This window comes from Schistocerca cancellata, chromosome 3, assembly GCF_023864275.1.
Source record: "Schistocerca cancellata isolate TAMUIC-IGC-003103 chromosome 3, iqSchCanc2.1, whole genome shotgun sequence".
NCBI lineage: Eukaryota > Metazoa > Arthropoda > Insecta > Orthoptera > Acrididae > Schistocerca > Schistocerca cancellata.
This window is the reverse complement of record NC_064628.1, coordinates 169200230-169228194: the sequence shown is the minus strand read 5'-3', so window position 1 is coordinate 169228194 and position 27965 is coordinate 169200230. Positions and strand designations below refer to the sequence as shown.

General features: G+C 46.8%; 1 protein-coding gene across 1 annotated transcript in view; it reads right to left on the bottom strand.

Moving 5' to 3' along the window:
* Positions 1-27965, bottom strand: part of LOC126174798 (spondin-1-like) — a 205866-nt gene that overhangs the window by 19232 nt on the left and 158669 nt on the right. Inside the window, exon 12 of the mRNA XM_049921169.1 lies at positions 8788-9017. Within this exon, the coding sequence (XP_049777126.1) occupies positions 8788-9017 (230 nt within the window). The remainder of the gene's footprint in view (positions 1-8787; positions 9018-27965) is intronic.

Here is a 27965-nt window from a genome sequence, read left to right as displayed (position 1 = left end):
ATCAGTAGTTAGTGCCTTCAGTAGTTTGAATCTTTTATTTAGCTGGCAGTAGTGGCGCTCGCCGTATTGCAGTAGTTCGAGTAACGAAGATTTTGTGAGAAGTGATTTGTGAAAGGTATAGGTTAATGTTAGTCAGGGCCATTCTTTTGTAGGGATTTTTGAAAGTCAGATTGCGTTGCGCTAAAAATATTGTACGTCAGTTTAGTGTTGATCAGAATAGGTAAAGTGCGAAATGTCTGAGTACGTTCAGTTCTGCTCAGCTGTTTGAAAATCAAAAAACGTAAGGGATTTACCAGCACAGTAATTCACTAATTTTTCTAAGGGAACGGTACAATGGGTTTACGAATAATTGATTCTATGCGCGAACAACGATCAGTGACAACCAAATAATACAATTGGAGTGTAATGTGGTTAACGGACTTCTGAGTTCACAGAAAGAGTTTTTCACTCTGCAGACGTCAGGTATGCAACCCGCCATAAAAAAGAAATACGCTAAATTAAAGAAAAGCATCTTCGATGGCGTAATGAGCCACGGTAAATTTCCTCAATTATATGCCATGGAGTAATGGTTTTTAGCACCCCTGTTTATCTGTCTAGGCTGGATTGCATCTATTAGTACTGCCACATGCGCAGTCTGACTCAACCGGACTGTTCGCCACGAATAATTCCGGCATGTCCACGATACCAAAGTTTTGCTTTCACCAAGATGAAATGTAGGAAACTCCTCACTAAACGGCGTAGATTCTCTCTTCATAATTATATTACAGAGATACCAGTATTAACTTTGTTTTAACTGGAGCTGTAACAATTTCTGCTGCTAATTTTTTAAATCATCAGTCTTGCCACTGTTTTGATGTGGCCCGCCACGAATTACTCTCCTGTGCCAACCTTTTTACATCACAGCCCCTTGCAAACTGTTTGCTGAATAATCCTATCTCTGTCTTCCTCTATAGTTTTTACCCTCTACAGCTTCCTCTAGTACCATCAAAGTTATTCCCTGATGTCTTAATAGATGTCCTGTCGTTCTGAACCTTCTTCATCTACATCTACATCTACGTGATTACTCTTCTATTCACAATAAAGTGCCTGGCAGAGGGTTCAATGCACCACCTTCAAGCTGTCTCTCTAGCCTTCCACTCTCGAACGGCGCGCGGGAGAAACGAGCACTTAAATTTTTCTATGCGAGCTCTGATTTCTCTTATTTTATCGTGATGATCATTTCTCCCCATGTAGGTGGGTGCCAACAGAATGTTTTCGCAATCTGAGGAGAAAACTGGTGATTGAAATTTCACGAGAAGATCCCGTCGCAACGAAAAACGCCTTTGTTTTAATGACTGCCACTCCAATTCACGGTGTTTTCCATATATTCTTTTTGCCGTCGATTCTGCAGAGAACTTCATTTCTTATTTGTAAGTGCACATAATTTTCAACTTTCTTCTGTAGCACCAGATCTAAAATGTTTCAACTCTCTACTTTTCCGGTTTTCCAACAGTCAATGTTTCACTACCGCACAATGCTTTGCTCCAAACGTACATTCTCAGAAATTTCTTCCCCAAATTAAGGCCTATGTTTGATATTAGTAGGCTTTTCTTGGTCAGGAATGTTCTTTCTGCCTGTGTTAGTCTGCGTTTTATGTACCCCTCGCTCCGTCCGTCATGGGTTATTTCGTGGCATAGGTAGCAAAATTCCTTAAGTTCGTCTACTTCGCGATCGCCTCTTCTGATATTAAGTTTGTCGCTATTCTCATTTCTGCTACACCTTGTATGTTTCGTCCTTCTCCGATTTACACTCAATCCATATTCTGTACTCAATAGGCTATTCATTCCATTCAACAGATTCAGTAATTCTTCTCCACATTCGCTGAGGATGACAATGTAATCCGCAAATATTATCCTTGATAGCCTTTCACCTTGAACTTTAATCCCACTCTTGAATCTTCCTTTTATTTCCGTCATTGCTTCTTCGAGATACAGATTTAACGGTAGGGGCGATTGACTACGTTCTAGCCTCACACCCTTTTTAATCCCAGCACTTGGTTTTGGTCATCCACTCTTATTATTCCACCTTGGCTCTTGTGCTTATTGTGTAGTACCCGTCTTTCGCTAAGCGTGCCCCTATTTTTCTACGAATTTCGAACATTTTGTGCTATTTTAAATTGTCGAACGCTTTTTGAGGTCGACAAAAGCTACGAACGTGTCTTGCTTTTTCTTCAATGTTGCTTCCATTAGCAACTGCAACGTCAGCATTGCCTCTCTGGACCCTTTATCTCTCCTAAAGCCAAACTGATCGTCGTCTACCAGATCCTCAATTTTCTTTTCCGTTCTTCTGTACATCATTCTTGTCAGCAACTTCGATGCATGAGCTGTTAAGCTGATTGTGCGATAATTCTCGCACTTGTCGGCTCTTACTGCCAATATCTTAGACCTAAGGCAAAGGAATGCAACGGCGTGTGCCTCCTCAATATCCGATTACTACACTCCTGGAAATTGAAATAAGAACACCGTGAATTCATTGTCCCAGGAAGGGGAAACTTTATTGACACATTCCTGGGGTCAGATACATCACATGATCACACTGACAGAACCACAGGCACATAGACACAGGCAACAGAGCATGCACAATGTCGGCACTATAGTGTATATCCACCTTTCGCAGCAATGCAGGCTGCTGTTCTCCCATGGAGACGATCGTAGAGATGCTGGATGTAGTCCTGTGGAACGGCTTGCCATGCCATTTCCACCTGGCGCCTCAGTTGGACCAGCGTTCGTGCTGGACGTGCAGACCGCGTGAGACGACGCTTCATCCAGTCCCAAACATGCTCAATGGGGGACAGATCCGGAGATCTTGCTGGCCAGGGTAGTTGACTTACACCTTCTAGAGCACGTTGGGTGGCACGGGATACATGCGGACGTGCATTGTCCTGTTGGAACAGCAAGTTCCCTTGCCGGTCTAGGAATGGTAGAACGATGGGTTCGATGACGGTTTGGATGTACCGTGCACTATTCAGTGTCCCCTCGACGATCACCAGTGGTGTACGGCCAGTGTAGGAGATCGCTCCCCACACCATGATGCCGGGTGTTGGCCCTGTGTGCCTCGGTCGTGTGCAGTCCTGATTGTGGCGCTCACCTGCACGGCGCCAAACACGCATACGACCATCATTGGCACCAAGGCAGAAGCGACTCTCATCGCTGAAGACGACACGTCTCCATTCGTCCCTCCATTCACGCCTGTCGCGACACCACTGGAGGCGGGCTGCACGATGTTGGGGCGTGAGCGGAAGACGGCCTAACGGTGTGCGGGACCGTAGCCCAGCTTCATGGAGACGGTTGCGAATGGTCCTCGCCGATACCCCAGGAGCAACAGTGTCCCTAATTTGCTGGGAAGTGGCGGTGCGGTCCCCTACGGCACTGCGTAGGATCCTACGGTCTTGGCGTGCATCCGTGCGTCGCTGCGGTCCGGTCCCAGGTCGACGGGCACGTGCACCTTCCGCCGACCACTGGCGACAACATCGATGTACTGTGGAGACCTCACGCCCCACGTGTTGAGCAATTCGGCGGTACGTCCACCCGGTCTCCCGCATGCCCACTATACGCCCTCGCTCAAAGTCCGTCAACTGCACATACGGTTCACGTCCACGCTGTCGCGGCATGCTACCAGTGTTAAAGACTGCGATGGAGCTCCGTATGCCACGGCAAACTGGCTGACACTGACGGCGGCGGTGCACAAATGCTTCGCAGCTAGCGCCATTCGACGGCCAACACCGCGTTTCCTGGTGTGTCCGCTGTGCCGTGCGTGTGATCATTGCTTGTACAGCCCTCTCGCAGTGTCCGGAGCAAGTATGGTGGGTCTGACACACCGGTGTCAATGTGTTCTTTTTTCCATTTCCAGGAGTGTAGTTTCGGCGCAATTTACAATATTTACATCTTAAGATTTATCTGTTTTGAACACGTAACCGACTGCTGCCTTTCGTAGAAGTTGATATTGTTATACGGAACTGTCCTATCAGACTGGTGGGGCGTTCCAACTCGATGTAGTTTTGAGAGTCCGCTTATAAAAGTGGAGTCGTGGAGAAAAGTTTAATTTAAAACTTATACTATCATACTTGGCTGGATGTGTTTGAACCGACACATCAACCGGAAGGTAAAGGATGTGGCATCTGAAGATGATTCACCAGTTAACTACGTTAACAATTGTTACTACAGTTCCATTTAAAAGTGACTGGACGTCATTTAGTGCGGACTCTTTCACATTTCATTTCGGTCCTGTAAACAGTCCAGGAATTATTAGAGGTGAACAGCTTATCTGAACCATCATGAATTCAAACTCAGTCAACAGCAACAATTGCACCAAGGGAAATTACGTTTTGAAGTGCAGTACACATTATGAAACTAGGATGCTGTGATTTTCATTGAACAACATATAGAATAAACAACTGAGGACAAATGGGCATTATACAGATAGGGAAAAAATAAGTTTTGGTGAAATGTGTTAAGTGCAGGTAATGATGACTTGGTACAAAAACCATTTAGATTCTAGCTTTATTGGATGTTGTTCTTCAACATGCGAGCAAGGACCAATGACCTCAGCAGTTTGGCCCCATAAGCACTTACCACAAATTTCCAATTTTGATACACACTAAATGCTGAACACAGCCCTCTTCAAACTACTTTTTCCCCACTCAACTATGTTTCACTCTTATAGTAATTTATTTGATTAACTCCTGTTATTTCAAAGAAAATCTATGTTTTACATAATCTTATTCAGCAAAATGAGAGTATCTCACTTCTGGATACATAATTTACTTCATTCCATACTTCCCGTCTTTGTTAACTGCTGCTATCTCGAGAACAATATTCTGTTGAATCTTCTCTTTCTTTACTGCTTCCTTTCTTCTGTTACTTTTATGAATAAGCTACTTTCTTTTGGCTGTTCTTCTTTTTACGTCCTAACGAAGGCAACTCCTGAAACTTTCATACTATCTTTTATGTTTATGTACTTAAATTGAGAGTTTTTCTCAACTCTCTCATATTTGTTATTGAGGCATTTGGAAATCTCAAGAAGTTTTTTCCTGTGTTCTAACTTTGCACAACAACAATATCAGACGCTAAGCATCTGGGAAAGATGTAACATACGCTCTAAGAAATGAAAAAAAATAAAAATAAAAAAAGAGAATGACGGTGCATCACAAAGGAATTGTCTAAATGAAACTGAAATCAGTATGTGATGTACACGAACAGACAAACAAATGATAACAATTTTAGAAAAAACTGGATGATTTATTCAAGAGAAAGAGCTCACAAACGGAGCAAGCCAATAATGCATTGGTCCAGTAGTGGTCCTGATGCAAGCACTTATTCGGACTGGCGTTGATTAACAAAATTATGGATGTCCTCCTGAGGAATATCGCGACAAATTCTGTCTAGATGGGAAAGGATCCACCTTGGTACAACAAACATATAAGGAAGTTGCTGAGAAAGCAGAGAATTTTGCACAGTTGTTTTAAACGTAGTCCTGCTGACAAACAGAAATTATGCGAAATAAAAGCAGCTGTCAGAAGGACATTGAGAGATTCTTTTAACGAATTTGAAAGCAATATTTTCTCTGCAGATTCTATAAATAACCCCAAAAAATTTTGGTCATACATAAAATCTATGAACGCTATAAATAATTCAATACATTCTCTTGCTAACAGTATGTGTAATGTAACTGATGATGATAAACAGAAGGCCGAAATTCTACTGCCGGCCGGAGTGGCCGAGCGGTTCCAAGCACTTCAGTCTGGAACCGCGCGATCGCTACGGTCGCAGGTTCGAATCCTGCCTCGGGCATGAATGTGTGTGATGTCCTTATGTTAGTTAGGTTTAAGTAGTTCTAAGTTCTAGGGGACTGATGACCTCAGAAGTTAAGTCCCATAGAGCTCAGAGCCATTTGAATTTTAAATTCTACTAAGATCCTTAGTTGCCAGGAATGCATCTGGCCCAGACGGTATCCCCGTAAGATTATATGTTGAATATGCTACAAATATAGCACCATTCTTATCCATCATCTACCAAGAACATTGGAACAGCGGAAAGTTCCATGGGAGTGGAAAAAGGCCCAGGTCATAGCAATCTATAAAAAGGGTAGAAAATCAGATGCACATAATTACCGGCCAATTTCACTGACATCGATTTGTTGTAGAATCATGAAACATATTTTGTGTTCAGACATAATGACCTTTCTAGACTCTGAGAAGTCCATCTGCAGAAACCAGCACTGTTTTAGGAAACAGCGGTCATGCGAGACACAGCTGGCCCTCTTTGTGCGTGATATACAACAGGCTTTTGATACCGGCTTCCAGATTAATGCCATATTTCTCGACTTTGGAAAGGCCTTCGACTCAGTTCCGCACTGTCGCTTGCTCCAAAAAGTGCGCGCTTACAGCCTATCCGATGACATATGCGGTTGGATAGAAAGTTTTGTAACAGGCAGGGAGCAGTATTTTGTCCTGAACGGGGTGACTTCAACAGAAACAAACGTAACTTCAGGTGTGCCCCAGGGCAGTGTAACAGGTCCGATGCTTTTTACGATTTACATAAACGATATGGTTGATGGTATTGACAGCGGCAGTAGACTGTTTGCCGATGATGCTGTAGTCTACAGGAAAGTAGTATTACACGAAAATTGTGAACAAATCAATGAGGATTTGCAGAAAATAAATGCGTGGTGTAATGGCTGGCAGTTATCTCTTAATATTAGTAAGTGTAACCTACTGCGTATAACAAGGCGAAAATCCCCATTAACGTACGAGTACAAAATAAATGCCCAGTCTTTGGAGGCGGTAACATCCGTCAGATATCTGGGTGTGACTATTCGAAATGATCTCAAATGGAATGATCAGATTACAGAAGTAACGGGCAAGGCGAACTCTAGATTGCGATTTATTGGTAGAATCCTGAAGCGATGCAGCCCTTCAAGAAATGAAATAGCGTACATTACGTTAGTTCGTCCAGTCTTAGAGTATTGTTCGTCTGTATAGGACCCTTACCAGTTGGGTCTGATTCAAGAGATTGAGAAGGTCCAAAGAAGAGCGGCAAGATTCGTGAATGGTACATTTAGCCATCGCGAGAGCCTTACAAACCTCACAGAAAGTTTGAAGTGGGACACACTTTCAGATAGACGGCGTGCTAAGCGGAAGGGGCTGCTCACTAAATTCCGTAATCAGATCTTCGTCGAGGATGTAGAGCATATATTATTACCACCAACTTTCAAATCACGCAATGATCACCATTCAAAGATAAGGGAAATTAGAGTTCGTACTGAGGCGTTCAGACAGTAGTTTTTCCCTCGCGCGATCCGCGAGTGGAACAGACGGCGGGGAAACATGACTTTGGCGCGAATTGTGCCCTCCGCCACACACCGCTTGGTGGCTTTGCCAAAATCCTGATATGGATGGAAGGCCCTGCCCTTAAAACTCCAAACATTCTCAGCTGAGGAGAGATCCGGTGACATTTCTGGCTAACGCACAGTTTGGCAAGCACGAAGATAAGTCGTAGAAATTTGCGCCTCGTGTGGGCGGCCGTTATCTTGCTCAAATGTAGGACCAGGTTGGCTTGCCATGACGGGCAACAAAAAGGGTCGTAGAGTGTCATCAACGTATCTCTGTGCTGTAAGCGTGTCGCGGATAACAACCAAAGGTCCTGCTAAGAAAAGGATTCGCACCCCAGACGTTCTGGTTGTCGGCCCATACGGCGCGTGACAGTCAGGTTGATTTCCTACCGCTGTCCAGGGTGTCTCCAGACACATCTTCGGCCTGTAATCTCATTGAGTAGAATTTTGTTCAGTGATGAATCCCACATCGAAGTGAGCCCGACGACTAATTGAGAAAGTGCGGAGCATTACGGGCAGGGCCATCAAACCAGCTCGGAATTTTGGCGTCCTGACGTGCCAACTGGACACAATTTCGCGTGATATCCCTCAGGAGGGTATCCAAAAACACTGCCAACCAATGGCAAGCCGAATAACTGCTTCCAACAGGGCCAGATGTATACTAACACGTTATTGACTTGCTCAGTTAGTGAAAGCCTCTCTTTTCAATAAATCATCCATTTTTTCTGAAATTGTAATCATCTGTTTGTCTGTACGTATACATCACATCTACCGATTTCCGTCCTGTTCGGATAATTATTTCGTGGTGCGTAGGTTTTTTGCTTTGGAGTGTACGTACTCGAATAATTGCTGACTTTTAAGGCAACTGTTAATATCTTCAGTATTAAATTTGTCACTAACAACTAACTGGAGATTAAAACGAGAAAACTACTCATGGATGAATTATTATTTAACATCACACTGTTGTATACAAGACTGAATTAAAGTCTACAAAGATTGTTGGTCATCTAGTTAGTAAATCGAATAGTTTTATTAGTAAATGTAATTTCTAAAGCAAATGTAATAGTTTATAGCTAACATTTCTTCTAATCCATAAAACGTTAATACTATGAACCAAATACTGAAGAATTTCTGTTGTATGATAACTCTTTAAGACAAACATATAAACGCTCTTTGTTACTGAAAAATACAAGATGATATCTTAAACATTTGGAATATATCTTATTACACAGCAAATGGGACTGACTTATGAATAAGAAAACAATACGGCGCAATCTGTAGGTTATGACGACATTATGCATAAGTTAGTTTTCAACACAAGCATTGTACAGTTATAAGCTACATTTACTAAATCAACATGATGTGAAAAGTGCAACTAAACTTTTTTGTTTCAGGATTTCCTAAGAAAACATGTCTTACCGACACATATCTCTCTCTCACTCTAACTCCTCTGCCACATGTTACACTGCAGGGCGTCCATTCTGTCCACTCACTGCTTAAACAGTTTACACGCTCACGTGATTCTCTCTCTGCTGACATATTGTCATTGTTATCAGTGTCACTTGGAAACGGCGTTGCCAGATCGTTTACACTGTTTTCGTCATCAGTACCTTGAAGTGATTCCTCCATATCATCACCGTTGTGTTGACCTGAAATATACATTGGTTGTACCAAATGAATTATGTGCTGAGAAATTACCATTACTTAACAAGACGAAGAGACTAAATTTCTATAAGGTAAGTGAAGTGAAATAGATTTTCTATGTGTGAGTGAACATGATGATAGAAATATTGTAATGGAGGAAGTAGAGGCATTTTAATAAAATATACCTTATTGGATAACTACTAGGATTATTGCCAAGGTAATGTGTAGAAATTAGTTACAGTATTCTGGAACAAGGAATAATGTCAGTACACAAAAAAAAAAAAAACAGTGTAAGGGCGCAAATTTAACTTTTTTTTTTAATTCACTCGATGACTAGTTTAGGGGCGGGACCAGTTTTCAAATCATCGTAACGTAAGCAAAAACGATACTTCCAAAATGCAAAAACCATGGCAGAAATATGCAAACGGATACAGAGCATACAGATACCTCCTCATTTGCACATTTTTGACATGATTTTCGCATTTTCGGGAATACAATATTTGACTCTGTTACGACTATTTGAAAATGGGTCCCGGCCCGAAACCAACCATCGAGTGAATAAAAAAAGTAAAATTTTCAGCTTTGGGTTGGTTTCTTCGGTGAACTGATTAACAGAAGTTGCTGATCCACAGACGTTCTAGCATGCTGGAAGTTCGTAGGGTGTAATATGTTCGAAAGATGTTGTATTTCACGTAGCATATAAGTTTAAACTAAATAAATGCGGTACGTATGTTACATGAGCTTCTTTGTTAAAATACTAATTTGGTTTACACAACAGCACTACGTACTATGTGAAAATGGAGTATATGATGACGATATCGATAATACCTATTGCTTTAAGTAATGAATTACTTATTGTTATGAGGAAGCGTTAAAAAAAATTAATAATTTTGCTACAACTCGTGACTTCCACTTGTGATAAAGCGCTGATAAGTAGAAAGTGTTAAGCGGCATTTCTGTTTGAATTGTATGAAAGAATTGTAGGCTTCTTCAGAAACTATTTGGAGTGGAACCTCTTACGTTAAAAAAGGCATATGCATACTGCTCATAAGTTCAGCATAATCGGTACAGTTTTTCGGAGACTCATAATTTTACTTTCCATTTCTTATATTGCCACATCATTCGAATTCGAGAAGTAGGCATTGGAGATTGATAATTGAGAAACCGAATATTTGGTGGATGATACGTTTGTTTTGTGGCGGCATGACAGGAAGGAACTGCGCCTTTTCAGAAACATCTCAACGTGATCAACACAAAGATTCAGTTTACCATTGAGGTGGAGACAGGCGGAAGATTGAATTTTCTTAATGAGCTAGTTTTCAAGAAAGAAAATGATAGCTTGGGCCACACGATTTGCCGAAACCCCGCGCACAGAGACCGTTACCTACACCGGAATTCGAGCCACCGTCCACAACAAAAGCGAGGCATCATAAAAACGTTTGCAGACAGAGCAAGAAAAATCTGCGAACCAGAGCTGCGTGACGCAGAATTAAAACATGTTACCAACGCACTTCTCGAGGATGGTTATTCGTTGGCTGAGATGAAAGGAGTGCTAAGATTACCGTGTAGAAATCATAGCGATGCTCAAGCGCCGGTGAAATCGAACGTTTCCCTACCTTTCGTTGAAGACTTTACTGACCTCATAGGAAAAATCTTGAAAATCGAAACATCTTGGTACTCTACAAACCCGCCAGGAAGATACAAGAGCACCTAAAATCAGCCAAAGCTGCTCGCCAACCGCTGGAAAAAGCAAGAATTTGTAGGATTCCGTGTAGTTGTGGGGATGTATGCATCGGTACTAAAAGAAAAAAAAAACGACTAAAAGAGCACTAGGACAACTGCAGAAGAGGGAAGATTGACAGATCAAGTGGATGCCATGAAAGGTTATACCGAGAGGTCATAGAGACTGTAAAACAAATGGCTCTGAGCACTATGGGACTTAACATCTATGGTCATCAGTCCCCTAGAACTTAGAACTACTTAAACCTAACTAACCGAAGGACAGTACACAACACCCAGCCATCACGAGGCAGAGAAAATCCCTGACCCAGCCGGGAATCGAAACCGGGAACCCGGGCGTGGGAAGGGAGAACGCTACCGCACGACCACGAGATGCGGGCAGACTGTAAAACACCGCAGGAATTTTAGCAGGAAGGAGGAGGGTGTGAAATTGAATTTCACCTGGATATCGGTGCTGAAAAAGATGTGTAACAATCTTCCACCATAGGGTGATAGCAACAGTGGACGACGGCAGTCGACAACGGCCAATTGCGCTGGCGAATTCGAAACATATGACGTCACGCCGCTGCACGGAAGCAAGCGGAACCGGAATTTTTCTGTAGTCAGTAGCGAGCCAGGGTGTATGAATCGGACATCCAAAGAAGCTACAATTTTCCTTGAAAATGTTCTCCGCAGATAGGGGACGAAACATTGGATTTTAAGGTGAAATCCATTCAACCGCGGTATAACATTTTATTAACTGTGATATTACCGGCCGTTTTTTTTGTGGTTTTAGGGCGCACAACGTCAATGGTCATTAGCGCCCAGACTACGTTAGGAATTTACCGCGAGGCACAAGTTTAAACCAGCAACTAAAAGGGAAAACACGATAAAAGACAGATTGACAGGCATAGGATTAAAAAAAAAAAAAAAAAACAGCATAACCAAATGTCCTTAGACAGGTTTGTCAAGTTGATAAAACGAAGAACGCGAGCAGCTGCTCCTGGGTCATCCGCTAAAATGGCATCTAGAGTACATGGCAGGCCAAGATTAAGACGCAGTGTATTAAAATCCGGACAGGACGTTAAAATGTGGCTGACCGTCAGCAATTGCCCACATGGGCAGAACGGCGCCGGCGCAGCCGTCAGCAGATGGTGATGGCTGAACCGGCAGTGTGTAATTCGTAATCGGGCCAAAACAACCTCCTCCCGCCGAGAATGGCGTGAGGAGGACGTCTAAGCCACGGGAAGAGGTTTCAAGGCCCGAAGCTTGTTGTCCGTAAGTGCAGCCCAATCGGCATGCCACAGCGATAAAATGCGCCGACAAATGACCCTGCTACAATCTGATGAAGGGACACGACAAGAAGCTGTCCGAGGCTGGAGGACCGCAGCCTTGGCCGCGGCATCTGCAGCTTCGTTCCCAGGGATACCGACATGGCCAGGAACACACATAAAGCTAACCGGAGAACCGTCGTCCACCAGCTGCTGAAGAGAGCGTTGGGTCCGGTGCACGAAAGGGTGAACCGGATACGGATCACTGAGGCTCTGGGTGGCACTCAGGGAATCGGAGCAGATGACATAAGCAGAATGTCGTTGGCGGCAGATGTAAAGAACAGCCTGGTAGAGGGCAAACAGCTCAGCTGTGAAGACCGAACAATGGCCATGGAGCCGGTATTTGAAACTTTGTGCCCCGACAATAAAAGAACACCCGACCCCGTCATTGGTCTTAGAGCCATCTGTATAAATGAAGGTCATGTTAATGAACTTCGAACGAAGTTCGACAAAACGGGAATGGTATACCGAACCGGGGGTAACCTCCTTTGGGAGCGAGCTGAGGCCAAGGTGAACGCGCACCTGAGCCTGGAGCCAAGGTGGCGTGTGGCTCTCGCCCACACTAAAGGTTGTCCGCCGCTGGTGGTCTCGCGGTAGCGTTCTCGCTTCCCGAGCACGGGGTCCCGGGTTCGATTCCCGGCGGGGTCAGGGATTTTCACCTGCCTCGAGATGACTGGGTGTTTGTGTTGTCCTCATCATTTCATCATCATCCAGGAAAGTGGCGAAATTGGACTGAGCACAGATTGGGTAATTGTACGGGCGCTGATAACCACGCAGTTGAGCGCCCCACAAACCAAACATCATCATCACACTAAAGGTTGCAGGGAGTGAAAAATCAAGGTGTTGAAGGAGGCGACGAAAGCGAACTCCAGGGGGTAGCAGGGCAGTGACATACAACCCGTATTGACGGTCGAGAGAGTCGAAAAAAAAAGGAACGATAAGACGGGTGGTCGGGCATTGACAGTAGCCGACAGGCATACCGACAAAGCAGTATATCGCGCCGGTAGGTGAGTGGCAATTCACTGGCTTCAGCATGAAGACTCTCGACGGGACTAGTATAAAACGCTCCGATCGCAGGACGTAGACCTCGATGTTGTATGGAGTTGAGGCGGCGTAAGATGGACGGCCGTGCAGAGGAGTATACGAAGCTCCCATAATCCAGCTTGGAGCGGACGATCGACCGATATAGGCGAAGTAGGACGGTTCGATCCGCTCCCCACGACATACCACTGAGAACACGGAGGACATTTAGAGAACGTGTACAACGGGCAGCCAAATAGGACACATGTGGAGACCAGCTAAGTTTCCTGTCGAATGTAAGACCTAAAAATTTTGTTGTCTCCACGAATGGGAGAGCAACGGGACCGAGTCGTAAGGACTGTGGGAGAAACTCTTTGTAGCGCCAGAAGTTAATACAGACCGTCTTCTCGGCAGAAAAACGGAAGTCATTGGCGACACTCCAGGAGTAAAGACGGTCAAGAGAACGCTGAAGACAGCGCTCCAGGACACGTGTACACTGCGCACTGCAATAGATGGTAAAATCGTCCACGAAAAGGGAGCCTGATACATCAGCTGGGAGGCAATCAATTATTGGATTGATCGCTATGGCAAAGAGAGCGACGCTCAAAACTGAGCCCTGTGGCACCCCATTCTCCTGGCGAAAGGTGTCTGACAGGACAGAACCCACACGTACCCTGAACTGTCGATCCATTAAAAAGGAACGAATAAAAAAAGGGAGGCGACCGCGAAGGTCCCATGTATGCATGGTGCGGAGAATGCCCGCCCTCCAACAGGTGTCGTAAGCCTTCTCCAAATCAAAGAACACAGCAGCGGTCGGGCGCTTCCGCAAGAAGTTATTCATAATGAAGGTCGACAAGGTAACCAGATGGTCAACAGCAGAGCGGCGCCTACGAAATCCACATTGGACATTGGTAAGTAGGCGTCAAGATTCGAGCAGCCAAACCAAACGAGAGTTAACCATTCGCTCCATCACCTTACAGACACAGCTGGTAAGCGAGATGGGTCGATAACTGGAAGGCAAGTGCTTGTCCTTCCCCGGCTTAGGAATCGGTACAACAATAGACTCGCGCCAGCATGCGGGAACATGTCCCTCAATCCAGATGCGATTATAAGTACGAAGAAGGAAACCTCTACCCGCAGGAGAAAGGTTCTTCAGCATCTGAATATGAATAGAATCAGGCCCTGGAGCGGAGGACCGTGACCGGGCAAGTGCATTTTCGAGTTCCCGCATGGTGAATGGGGCATTATAACTTTCACGATTCGAGGAGCGGAAGTTAGGTGGCCCAGCCTCCTCTGCCTGTTTTCGAGGGAGGAAGGCAGGGTGGTAATGAGCGGAGCTCGAAACCTCTGCGAAAAAGCGGCCGAAGGCATTGGAGATATCCTCAGGGGCCACAAGGACGTCATTCGCGACCGTCAAGCGAGAAACTGGTGAGTGGACCTTAGTGCCAGATAGCCGGCGCAGGCTACCCCAGACAACAGAAGAAGGAGTAAAACTGTTGAAGGTGATGTGAAAGCAGCCCAGCTGGTTTTCTTGCTTTCTTTAATAATACGACGACACTGCGCACGTAATCGTTTATAATTGATACAATTCGCCACTGTAGGGTGGCGTTTAAAGGTGCGTAAAACACGTCGACGAGCACGTAAAGCGTCTCTACATGCTGCGGTCCATCAGGGGACCGGTACGCGACGTGGAGAACAAGTAGTGTGAGGGATGGAATATTCAGCAGCAGTGAGAATGACTTCCGTGAGGTGTGCGACCTGACTATCGCAGCTTGTGAAGGTTTGATCCTGAAAGGTCGCCCTGGAAGAGAAGAGCCCCCAGTCTGCTTTGGAGATGTTCCAACTAGTTGAGCACAGAGAGGGGATATGATGCAGGAGATGGATAACACACGGGAAGTGGTCGCTCGAAAATGTATCAGAAAGGGCATACCACTCAAACCGGTGTGCAAGTTGGGTAGTACATATAGAGAGGTCTAAATTGGAATAGGTGTGAGATGTGTCCGAAAGAAATGTAGGGGCGCCAGTGTTGAGGCAGACAAGATGGAGCTGATTGAAAAGGTCTGCTAACAGGGAGCCCCTCGGGCAGGATGTTGGAGAGCCCCAAAAGGGATGGTGGGCATTGAAGTCTCCAGTTAACAAAAATGGTGCAGGGAGCTGTGCAATAATTTGCATCATGTCTGCCCTGGTAACGGCAGACGACGGTGGAGTGTAAACGGTACAAATGTAAAATGTAAAAGTGGGGAGAGTAATTCGAACGGCAACTGCCTGCAGGCCGGTGTGCAATGTGATGGGATCGTAGTAAATATCATCCCGGACCAGCAACATAACCCCTGCATGAGCCGGAATACCTGCCACAGGGGGTAGGTCAAAACGCACAGAGGTGTAGTGTGCCAAGGCAATTTGATCGCATGGGCGTAGCTTCGTTTCCTGGAGGGCTACGACGAGCGGACGGTGCAAGCGGAGCAGCAACTTTAAGTCCTCTCGGTTGGAGCGAATGCTGCGAATATTCCAGTGAATAAGTTCCATCGTGAGAAGAAAAAGAAAAAGAAGATGCAAGAAGGGGTCACCTCGAAGGCCACTGAGGGCCTGGCTTCGAGCGAGCACTGCCGCCGCTATCAGTAGGCGGACAGTCATCGTCCATTGGTTCTATAGGTTCATCGGCCATCTTGTTAAGATGGCCGGGAGGTGGAGCTTCCTCCGCCGGTGAACGGCCAGATGTTCGGCTACCAGCGGTGCGGCCAGGCGAAACGGATGACGGCCTGGGGCGGCAACCGCTGGGTGGCGCAGGAGAAGAAATGCGCCGTGGCGGAGAAGGAGAACTGTGCTTCCTATGAGCCTTCTTGGAAGGTCGTTTAGTGGAAGTACTGGTCGATGGCTGGGAGTTCGAGGTACGTAGGAAGTCTGCACGGGACGGTTCCTTCTTGAAGGCCTGTGCATCTGACTTCTGGGTCTTCGTCTTGGCAGAAGCTGATGAAGGTGCTTGTGTCTGAGGGGTGACGGGAGGAAGTGGAGATGTCGACCGGGCGATCTTAGCACTGGCCGAACGGACGACCGTAGTGCTGAAGGTCAGATCACATGTCTGCGTCGCCACCTCCCTGGTAGTCCGAGGAGAGGCGAGGGCAGTACTGTATTTCCCCGCTGGGAGCAGCGTGGGCTTCCTACTTGCAAATAGCTTGCGAGCAGCCGAGGTGGACACTTTTTTGACCCGAATTTCCTGTATACAGCGTTCTTCCTTGTAGATGGGACAGTCGCGGGAGGACGCTGCATGGTCACCCTGACAGTTCACACAGCGAGGAGACGGAGGTGGACAGTCACCCTCATGGGCATCCCTGCCACAAGTGACACATTTAGCCACATTGGAACAAGACTGGCGAGTGTGATTAAAAAGCTGACACTGGTAGCAGCGCGTAGGTGTCGGGACATAGGGGCGAACAGAAATAACCTCGTAGCCCGCTTTGATGCGCGACGGCAGCTGAACACTATCAAAGGTCAAGAAAAGTGTCCGGGTCGATACAAGGTCATTGTTGACCTTATTCATGACCCTATGGACAGCCGTCACGCCCTGCTCAGCGAGGAAAGACTGAATCTCCTCGTCAGTCAATCCGTCGAGTGATCTAGTATATACCACACCACGAGACGAATTCAAAGTGTGGTGAGCCTCCACCCGGACAGGGAACGTGTACAGGAGTGTGGCCCGAAGCAGCTTTTGTGCCTGAAAGGCGCTCTCAGTTTCTAGTAACGAGGTACCGTTACGCAATCTGGTACAAGACTTGACAGATCCGGCTATGGCATCTACGCCCTTCTGGATAACGAAAGGGTTGACAGAGGAAAAATCCTTTCCGTCCTCAGATCGAGAAACTACGAGGAACTGTGGGGCAGGCGGTAGTACTTTTGTCACTGGTGGCTGGTAAAGTTTCCATTTTTGGGCAGAAGTCGAGAGAGAAGGAGAGAAATCCATTGTGGAGGAATCCCCCATGATTGCCAGCGTCTCCGATGGCGCACTCCTTCCTTGTGGGGACCCTCCCTGAGGGCACTCCCGTCTTAGGTGAATGTTTACACCTCAGGTCACACCTCCCGAGAAACGGACGGAGGGACCAATCGGCATGGTCGGAAGGTGTCAGCTCTGGCAATCACCCCTTCCTGGGCCTGGCCTTTACCAGGGGGTACGTGCGTGCCTTACTTGTCTACCCAGGGCGGGGAATTACGCGTTACCCCGTCACCGGCTACGCGTGTGAACGCGTGGGTCGGCCTTCAGGCCCGCACAGGGAGGAAGGAAGAAGAGGAAAAAGAAGGGAGAGAGGGAGAGAAAGGACAGACTGTCTCAAACGCCGAGGCGGAGACCAGAGAAGGCAAGGAGAAGAAGGCAAGGAGAAGAAGGCAAGGAGAAGAAGGCAAGGAGAAGAAGGCAAGGAGAAGAAGGCAAGGGAAAGAGTAAGTAAGACAGTGAGATGGAGAAGAACAAAGAAAGGAACCAACCAAAGGAAGGAAGAAACCAGAAGAAATGAAAAACCAAAATGACCGCAAATATAGGTCGTGGAACCGTCCGTCTGCGGACGCAGGCACTAACTACTCCCTTGAGGGGGAGGGGCCCTTTTAGTCGCCTCTTACGACAGGCAGGAATACCTCGGGCCTATTCTAACCCCCGGACCCGCAGGGGGGATTACCGGCCGTGAAAGTTTATATTTTCCAATGTTCACGTAGTCCACAGCTGTCATGGCTCCTTCGAATATTGCCATACGTCCCGTGGGGGCCAAAGCGAATGTCCGCCTTAGCATCACACTGTGTTTAGGATGCGGTGCATGACTGGAGCAGTTGTTCGCCCAGATGAAGGGAGTTGCTTGGATGACGGCTTATCTCGATACGACCGTCGACCTGTTGTAACAAGAACTGTGGTACAACGGCCTAGGCGACAGTTTTCACTTTTTTATGGTGCAATCTCAACGACTGCTCAAGGCAGCCCACTCGCACTCCCAGCCACTTCGCTACGTGACACTACACAGATGCCGCCTTGTACGGCTCCAACACCACCGTTCATTGTGTAGTTCACGGAGCTTCTTCCTTGTTGACTCTTATTTCTTGCTTTATTATTTGTAATGAGTCTTCATGCGCTTGCAGAAATACTAGTTAAGTAAATCTTCTGTTTACTGTGTTAACTTGTCAAATAATCACCGGTAAAGCAGATGCCATACTGAGATTCGTGGGAAGAATCCTAAGGAAATGCAATCCGAAAACAAAGGAAGTAGGTTACAGTACACTTGTTCGCCCATTGCTTGAATACTGCTCACCAGTGTGGGATCCGTGCCAGATAGGGTTGATAGAAGAGATAGAGAAGATCGAACGGAGAGCAGCGCGCTTCGTTACAGGATCATTTAGTAATTGCAAAAGCGTTACGGAGATGATAGATAAACTTCAGTGGAAGACTCTAGAAAAGAGATGCTCAGTAACTCGGTACGGGCTTTTGTTGAAGTTTCGAGAACATAGCTTCACCGAGGAGTCAAGCAGTATATTGCTCCCTCCTACGTATATCTGGCGAGGAGACTATGAGGATAGGACCAGAGAGATTAGAGCCCACACAGAGGCGTACCGATAATCTTCCTTTCCACGAACAATACGAGACTGGAATAGAAGGGAGAACCGATAGAGGTACTCAAGGTACCCTCCGCCACACACCGTCAGGTGGCTTGCGGAGTATGGATGTAGATGTAGATTCCGTGTCTACTTCAATCGTAATTGACAGAACACTTGTGTCTGCAGCAGCATTGTTCTCTGTCGGCACACATTCTACACTCCTGGAAATTGAAATAAGAACACCGTGAATTCATTGTCCCAGGAAGGGGAAACTTTATTGACACATTCCTGGGGTCAGATGCATCACATGATCACACTGACAGAACCACAGGCACATAGACACAGGCAACAGAGCATGCACAATGTCGGCACTAGTACGGTGTATATCTACCTTTCGCAGCAATGCAGGCTGCTATTCTCCCATGGAGACGATCGTAGAGATGCTGGATGTAGTCCTGTGGAACGGCTTGCCATGCCATTTCCACCTGGCGCCTCAGTTGGACCAGCGTTCGTGCTGGACGTGCAGACCGCGTGAGACGACGCTTCATCCAGTCCCAAACATGCTCAATGGGGGACAGATCCGGAGATCTTGCTGGCCAGGGTAGTTGACTTACACCTTCTAGAGCACGTTGGGTGGCACGGGATACATGCGGACGTGCATTGTCCTGTTGGAACAGCAAGTTCCCTTGCCGGTCTAGGAATGGTAGAACGATGGGTTTGATGACGGTTTGGATGTACCGTGCACTATTCATTGTCCCCTCGACGATCACCAGTGGTGTACGGCCAGTGTAGGAGATCGCTCCCCACACCATGATGCCGGGTGTTGGCCCTGTGTGCCTCTGTCGTATGCAGTCCTGATTGTGGCGCTCACCTGCACGGCGCCAAACACGCATACGACCATCATTGGCACCAAGGCAGAAGCGACTCTCATCGCTGAAGACGACACGTCTCCATTCGTCCCTCCATTCACGCCTGTCGCGACACCACTGGAGGCGGGCTGCACGATGTTGGGGCGTGAGCGGAAGACGGCCTAACGGTGTGCGGGACCGTAGCCCAGCTTCATGGAGACGGTTGCGAATGGTCCTCGCCGATACCCCAGGAGCAACAGTGTCCCTAATTTGCTGGGAAGTGGCGGTGCGGTCCCCTACGGCACTGCGTAGGATCCTACGGTCTTGGCGTGCATCCGTGCGTCGCTGCGGTCCGGCCCCAGGTCGACGGACACGTGCACCTTCCGCCGACCACTGGCGACAACATCGATGTACTGTGGAGACCTCACGCCCCACGTGTTGAGCAATTCGGCGGTACGTCCACCCGGCCTCCCGCATGCCCACTATACGCCCTCGCTCAAAGTCCGTCAACTGCACATACGGTTCACGTCCACGCTGTCGCGGCATGCTACCAGTGTTAAAGACTGCGATGGAGCTCCGTATGCCACGGCAAACTGGCTGACACTGACGGCGGCGGTGCACAAATGCTGCGCAGCTAGCGCCATTCGACGGCCAACACCGCGGTTCCTGGTGTGTCCGCTGTGCCGTGCGTGTGATCATTGCTTGTACAGCCCTCTCGCAGTATCCGGAGCAAGTATGGTGGGTCTGACACACCGGTGTCAATGTGTTCTTTTTTCCATTTCCAGGAGTGTACTTTATAGAATGAGCAAGTCTCTGACCTCCACGTTCTGTGGTGAGGCATGCTCATCCAACATCTCGCCTACTCGTGTTTCACATTCCTTCAAATACGTTCCTCATATGCTGAAGACAGACTCATGCGAGCAAGATACCAGCTTCGTCATTTCCGAGATATCTGTTCCGTGGCACCGGAGTATAAGAACCTGCTCTTTGTCTAAGTCTCTTATAAGATAGAACTGCTCCATTTGTGGCACGTATCGTCGCTATAACGACTCCTCGTTCGTCCCTGCTCCCCTCGTATACAGGATGGCTATAATTATACTTTTGCTACTTGAGCCAGAGTAGACGGGAAACTATTTACTCTATTCACTTTTGTAGGAGTGATGAAACTGCGCTCCAAGGTTTTCGTTCTTAGCAGTGGTCTTGTTATGACTTGGCGTTAGGCGCCGGTACTGGTACGGCGACCGTGTGGTTGAAAGACAAGCATCAGTGTGCATTAAAACTGCAGGCGGTCAACATGGGTGTGGACGAGGTGAGCAGAGCCTTATTCGTAAAGCTTTTTTATCAAAACAACCACAATAGTGCTGATACTCTTTGCAAGTATCGATGCATTAAACGATTACGGAGAGATCCTTTCTCTGCACTGTGGATGAAAAACATGTTTCGGAAGTTCGAATTAAGTGGCAACTGTGGGAATTGCTTCTGGAAGAGGATGACGGCCAGTTCCGTCACAAATTGTTATAGAAGCTACTGTTGCCATGGCTAAGAACTCTGGAAGCAAAGTGCGATCTTCAACCAGTGCACGAGCCGTGTCACGACAGTTGAACATTCTATAGCCTATCGTTTCTGAAAGTGCTGCGAACAATTGTGGAATGGTATCGGTAGAAACTTCACATTACTCACCATTTCTGGCCACGTGACGCAGGCGTTTGTGACTTGGAACGTAATCATGGGACACAATAGACAAATGTTACCCTCTCATGTGGAAATTAGTATGTGTTTCTTTCAATGGTTTTTCGTTATTTCTCTTCTTCGTGTATTTACAAATATTTCCAAAAAGGTTAACTGTCCTACGATCACTTGTCTTTCATGGTGGCCCTCTCAAGTGACGGAAGTTTATTGTAGCCACCCTGCACGCCGCATTGCCAAAAGGCGGCAATCGGTTTCGTGCTGGACAGCGGTCATAACGTTTACGCTTATTAACTGCGCGTTGTAGTTTCCACAGGTAATGACAAAATGTGAGCTCTCATGACTTCCGACCTTCACTATCTGCTACGGAGACAGTAGTGGCATTAAATGTTCAGATTTGGAGAGTACGTTGGCTTAGCAAATCAGTTTCTAACGGCCATAATGACTTCCGCTCGGCAGTTACCCTGGAGCCGTGACTTTACTCGTCCGCCTTCCTGAACGTTGTAGCCATAAGCTGCCTTTATCTGTTTTTTTTTTCATTTTATTATTATTAATTTGCCTGTATCTAATCGGCGGAACATATGTGGAATAAGCTCTTTACCAGGAATGTAATTACTCTGATTTGCAAACCCTTTTTCTTGACAAATCTCGGAAGAGTGTAAATGGCTCATTTAATAGCTGTAACCATTCTGGAGAACGATTTCATCTTTGAGCCGCACATGTCGTTGTTTCTCTCCGGTGTTCGTAATCACGTCACTCACTTCGATGCCGGCGCAGCAGTCAAAAATAACCACACGTGACTATATTTAGCTCCATCCTGCTTAATGCCGGTGCAGAATAGGTCGCTCTCGACGTGACTGCATCATAGGACTGGTCATACACAAGCATACGTCGAATCGGTCACTGAATTTACTCGTCTTTTTGATGACTGTAGTACATACTTTGATACAATAAATGCCGCTGTAGTTCGATGCGCTTCGCAACCTTGACAAGGCGGGGCCACGACGTTCGGATCTCAGATTTACTTCATACGTTGTACATCTTTAGTAGGTCATTAAAACAACATAATGTGCACCACACTGGCGATTCCGAGAAAATCGCAAGAGAAATTTTACTCGTCTGTCATCTAACTGAGGTACCTGTGCGTAGGTAGCCGGCGTTAGTTTTTATGGTGATCAAGTGGTCAGCTGGCACTGTAGCTCAGCATCTTCAGGTGCAGGGGTGTTTACCTTTTGTAATAGAAAAACTGAGTAAAGGAATCAACGATCAACTTCAACGGATGTCATGTGAAAGAGTATGAGGCGAAGGGTCGACTCCCGCTGAACCTTAATTTATAATCACTATTTTTCATCTCTGGTCATATTATTTAATTTATATGATATTTGGCAGGTAATATAATTAATAAAAACCTGCATTTCCATGAAGTTATACTGAATTTCATGTTATTTCACTGCTTACTACTTTTAATTAAATTTAATTATTACAACAAACATATTTATAGTTACCGACAACTAAATGGAGAAACACATAGAGTCTTCCTGAAAATGTTTGCATGTCGTGATTTGTGATGTGCCTAATACATGTAATCTGGTAAGGTACCCGGAACTACTTTGCACCTCAACGTTTCGCGCTGCAGACACAGAGTTAGGCCCCCATTTGTCAAGTTAACCTGAGTAGTGGTGAGATGCATCTAATGTAGCAAGAACGAATAGCGTAGGTGCAAATTTTTTGAAAATCGCAGAATTTATACTTGTACTAGAAAACTACAGGTGCAAGCATCGTCTCATATACGTTCGTTTCACGAAGCTCGAACGCTAACCGCTTGACTGCCACGAAATATAAAGTTCGGCACCTACTCACAGATACATCAGTTACATAACAGACGAGCAAAACTTCTTTTGCTATTTTCTCGGCATTGCCAGAGTATTTCACCTTACTACCTAAACATTACGTTGTTTTGATGTCTTATTAAATGCGTACAAAGTCTGAAGTAAATTCATGATCCCAACGTCGTTGCATCCTGAATACAGTAAGAGAGCGCCAGAAGGGGAGCAGCGACCCTAGCTCAACCTACTAAGACGACATACTACACTCACGCTCATAAATTAAGGATAATGCTGATACATGGTGAATAACGCTCTGGTGGTCGGTTTGTAGGTTTAAATCGCCTCAGGGTATGACCATGCGGTGCATTTAACCTGCGTTCTGCGCACGGTGGCCCTGGCAGCAAGTCCACATACGCAGAGGTGTGTTGTTGCATGTCAGAGTACGGTGCAGCGAGTAAGTGTGCAGACGTTTTCAGACGTGCTAATGGTGACTGTGTGTTGAAAATGGCTCAAAGAACACATATTGTTGACGTTATGAGTGGCAGAATACTAGGACGACTGGAAGCTGGTCAAACACAGCAGGTCGTAGCACGGGTCCTCCGTGTGCCACAAAGTGTGACCTCAAGATTATGGCAACGATTCCAGCAGACAGGAAACGTGTCCAGGCGCTACAGTACGGGAAATCCACAGTGTACAACACCACAAGAAGACCGATATCTCACCATCAGTGTCCGCAGACGGCCATGGAGTACTGCAGGTAGCCTTGCTCGGGACCTTACCACAGCCACTGGAACAGTTGTCTCCAGACACACAGTCTACAGACGACTGAACAGACAAGGTTTATTCACTCGGAGACCTGCAAGGTGCATTCCACTGACAAATGGTTACAGGAGAGCCCATAAAGCCTGGTGTCAAGAACACAGTACATGGTAATTGGAACAGGGGTCCCAGGTTATGTTCATGGACGAGTCCAGGTATAGTCTGAACAGTGATTCTCGCCGGGTTTTCATCTGGCGTGAACCAGGAACCAGATACCAACCCCTTAATGTCCTTGAAAGGGACCTGTATGGAGGTCGTGGTTTGATGGTGTGGGGTGGGATTATTATTGGTGCACGTACACCCCTGCATATCTTTGACAGAGGAACTGTAACAGGGCAGGTGTATCGGAACGTCATTTTGCACCAGTATGTCCGTCTTTTCAGGGGTGCAGTGGGTCCCACCTTCCTCCTGATGCATGATAACGCACGGCCCCACCGAGCTGCCATCGTGAAGCCGTACCTCGAAACAGAAGGTATCAGGCGAATGGAGTTCTCCAGACCTAAATCCCATCGAGCACGTCTGGGATGCTCTCGGTCGACGTATCGCTGCACGTCTTCAAACCCATAGGGCACTTCAGGAGCTCCGATAGGCACAGGTGGGAGAATGGGAGGCTATATCCCAGCAGCTGCTCGGCCACCTGATCCAGAGTATGCCAACCCATTGTGCGGCCTGTGTACATGTGCATGATGATCATATCCCATATTGATGTCGGGGTACATGCACAGGAAACAGTGGCGTTTTGTAGCACACGTGTTCCGGGACGGTTTTCTCAACTTATCACCAATACCGTGGACTTACAGATCTGTGTCGTGTGTGTTCCCAATATGCCTATGCTATTAGCGCCAGTTTTGTGTAGTGCCACATTGTGTGGTACCTCCTTCTGCAATTATCCTTAATTTACGAGCGTGAATGTAGAAGGCTTCCCGTACTGCGTTCGAATCCCGTCACTATATTCTAATCTTCCACGAAACATTTTTATCGCTACAACGAATTAAGGTTTGACGGAAATAGCTATAGCAATAATAATAGTAATAATAATAAGTATAGTGATTAATATTGCATGGATATAGTCGAGATATACTGAGGAACCGTGATGAAACGAACAGTTGTTTATCGGTACATTCATGGGCGCATCGAAAATACAGTGTAAAGTATAGCACAGTGTAAGTATAGGCGTAGCCCAGTATGAATTCACGATGATACTCTCATGAATATGTCGATGCATAAATTTCATTTCCTCCATCTTCCTTAATATCACAATGTACGCCGACTCGCAGAATGTCGGTACTTGTGTGCTGTACTCGTGAGGCAACCAGCTTTATGGCGGTGTGAATAGTTTGGAGGAACAAGCACGACTTGTTAATGATAATCAGTCAGATTTATGTTTGGATCCACATAAAGATTGAAACTGAACTCCACCGACAAAATATTTGTCGTTGTTCAGGGACTTTTCTACGCATCTTGGTATAACGGACCGATGATCTCCAGCATTTTGTTTGATTTCTTCCTCCAGTTTATCTCTGTATCCGTATTGCACTGAAAATATCAACAATACATTGCAAATATTGACCTATGTCCTGTGTGTATTGTTTGTAAACAAACTTGTTAGATTCGTCCATGAGAACAGGAGTGACCATTTTACTCTTCGACCTCAAGCTTCAATTACGCATTACTCTGTGTGTGTTGTATGTTTTTGTGATTGCGTATGATAGGCTTTTTAATTATTATGACCTTATTTTCAAAGAAACGAAGGTCATTCGGTTACCAAGCATAATTACATAATTACTCCTTAACAAGCTACTAGAGACCACAGGTGCTTTATAACAAAGAATTCAGAAACAAACCGTGAACACGTTCTGAGATAGTGTCTGTCTATTTCGGGTTGTCCCTGTCTAGAGCAACTCGCGTTTACGTGTGCGTACAATATCATCTGGTTGGACTGAATTGCAGGTAAATCCCTGTCCAACTGCTGACGGTAAATTCCTTCAAAGATTTTTCTGGATCATTGTATGGCCATCGTATAATATGGACACAAAGAAAAGTTGCCACACTGTACACGATATAAATATAGCGACATCAAAAAGGAAGTTGCACGTGTCCCACGCTACGACCAGTACGCAACAAGAGCTGCGCATTTGCAGAAGAGCCTTCGCGTTTTCTGTAGAAACAGTTCTGCTGCTGTAGGGGTAACAGGTACTTTACAGTATACGACCGAAATTGGATTGAATAGTAATTGGAATCGTATTGCAAAGTTGAAGTACGCGGGACGATACGTTTCGTGTGGCCAAAACGCCTAAACTGCACACAGCCTGACCACGAAATTCTGGCTGTATGTGGACCAGATGCAGTGTACCGTCCACTCAGAGTGAAACGGTACCAATAATTGACCAAGGCACCACAGACTTTGGTGATGCTCATCGGACAGTTCATATATTGGACAACCCGATTTCCATTTTGTCGTCAAACTGAGAGGACGTCTCAGAGAGAAAAAAAAAAGTTTTCCAACCACGACAAAGTTCACGAAATGGTTCTCGAATGGCTCCGTGTCCAAGGAACGGATTTGTATCGTAGAGGAAGTGCACGGTTAATAGAGCGAGCATGTCATTGTTTGCAAAAAACTTGATGATAAATAGTGTCACTGTGAAGTGTAGTGCAGCATTCAGCGACAGTTACTTAGCCTGCTATAGTAATGTACAATGTACTTTGAGGTCCTCTCGTATTAGCATCTGTCACAGTTCAAAGAATAAGACAAAGTAAGTTACGATATACACTCCTGGAAATGGAAAAAAGAACACATTGACACCGGTGTGTCAGACCCACCATACTTGCTCCGGACACTGCGAGAGGGCTGTACAAGCAATGATCACACGCACGGCACAGCGGACACACCAGGAACCGCGGTGTTGGCCGTCGAATGGCGCTAGCTGCGCAGCATTTGTGCACCGCCGCCGTCAGTGTCAGCCAGTTTGCCGTGGCATACGGAGCTCCATCGCAGTCTTTAACACTGGTAGCATGCCGCGACAGCGTGGACGTGAACCGTATGTGCAGTTGACGGACTTTGAACGAGGGCGTATAGTGGGCATGCGGGAGGCCGGGTGGACGTACCGCCGAATTGCTCAACACGTGGGGCGTGAGGTCTCCACAGTACATCGATGTTGTCGCCAGTGGTCGGCGGAAGGTGCACGTGCCCGTCGACCTGGGACCGGACCGCAGCGACGCACGGATGCACGCCAAGACCGTAGGATCCTACGCAGTGCCGTAGGGGACCGCACCGCCACTTCCCAGCAAATTAGGGACACTGTTGCTCCTGGGGTATCGGCGAAGACCATTCGCAACCGTCTCCATGAAGCTGGGCTACGGTCCCGCACACCGTTAGGCCGTCTTCCGCTCACGCCCCAACATCGTGCAGCCCGCCTCCAGTGGTGTCGCGATAGGCGTGAATGGAGGGACGAATGGAGACGTGTCGCCTTCAGCGATGAGAGTCGCTTCTGCCTTGGTGCCAATGATGGTCGTATGCGTGTTTGGCGCCGTGCAGGTGAGCGCCACAATCAGGACTGCATACGACCGAGGCACACAGGGCCAACACCCGGCATCATGGTGTGGGGAGCGATCTCCTACACTGGCCGTACACCACTGGTGATCGTCGAGGGGACACTGAATAGTGCACGGTACATCCAAGCCGTCATCGAACCCATCGTTCTACCATTCCTAGACCGGCAAGGGAACTTGCTGTTCCAACAGGACAATGCACGTCCGCATGTATCCCGTGCCACCCAACGTGCTCTAGAAGGTGTAAGTCAACTACCCTGGCCAGCAAGATCTCCGGATCTGTCCCCCATTGAGCATGTTTGGGACTGGATGAAGCGTCGTCTCACGCGGTCTGCACGTCCAGCACGAACGCTGGTCCAACTGAGGCGCCAGGTGGAAATGGCATGGCAAGCCGTTCCACAGGACTACATCCAGCATCTCTACGATCGTCTCCATGGGAGAATAGCAGCCTGCATTGCTGCGAAAGGTGGATATACACTGTACTAGTGCCGACATTGTGCATGCTCTGTTGCCTGTGTCTATGTGCCTGTGGTTCTGTCAGTGTGATCATGTGATGTATCTGACCCCAGGAATGTGTCAATAAAGTT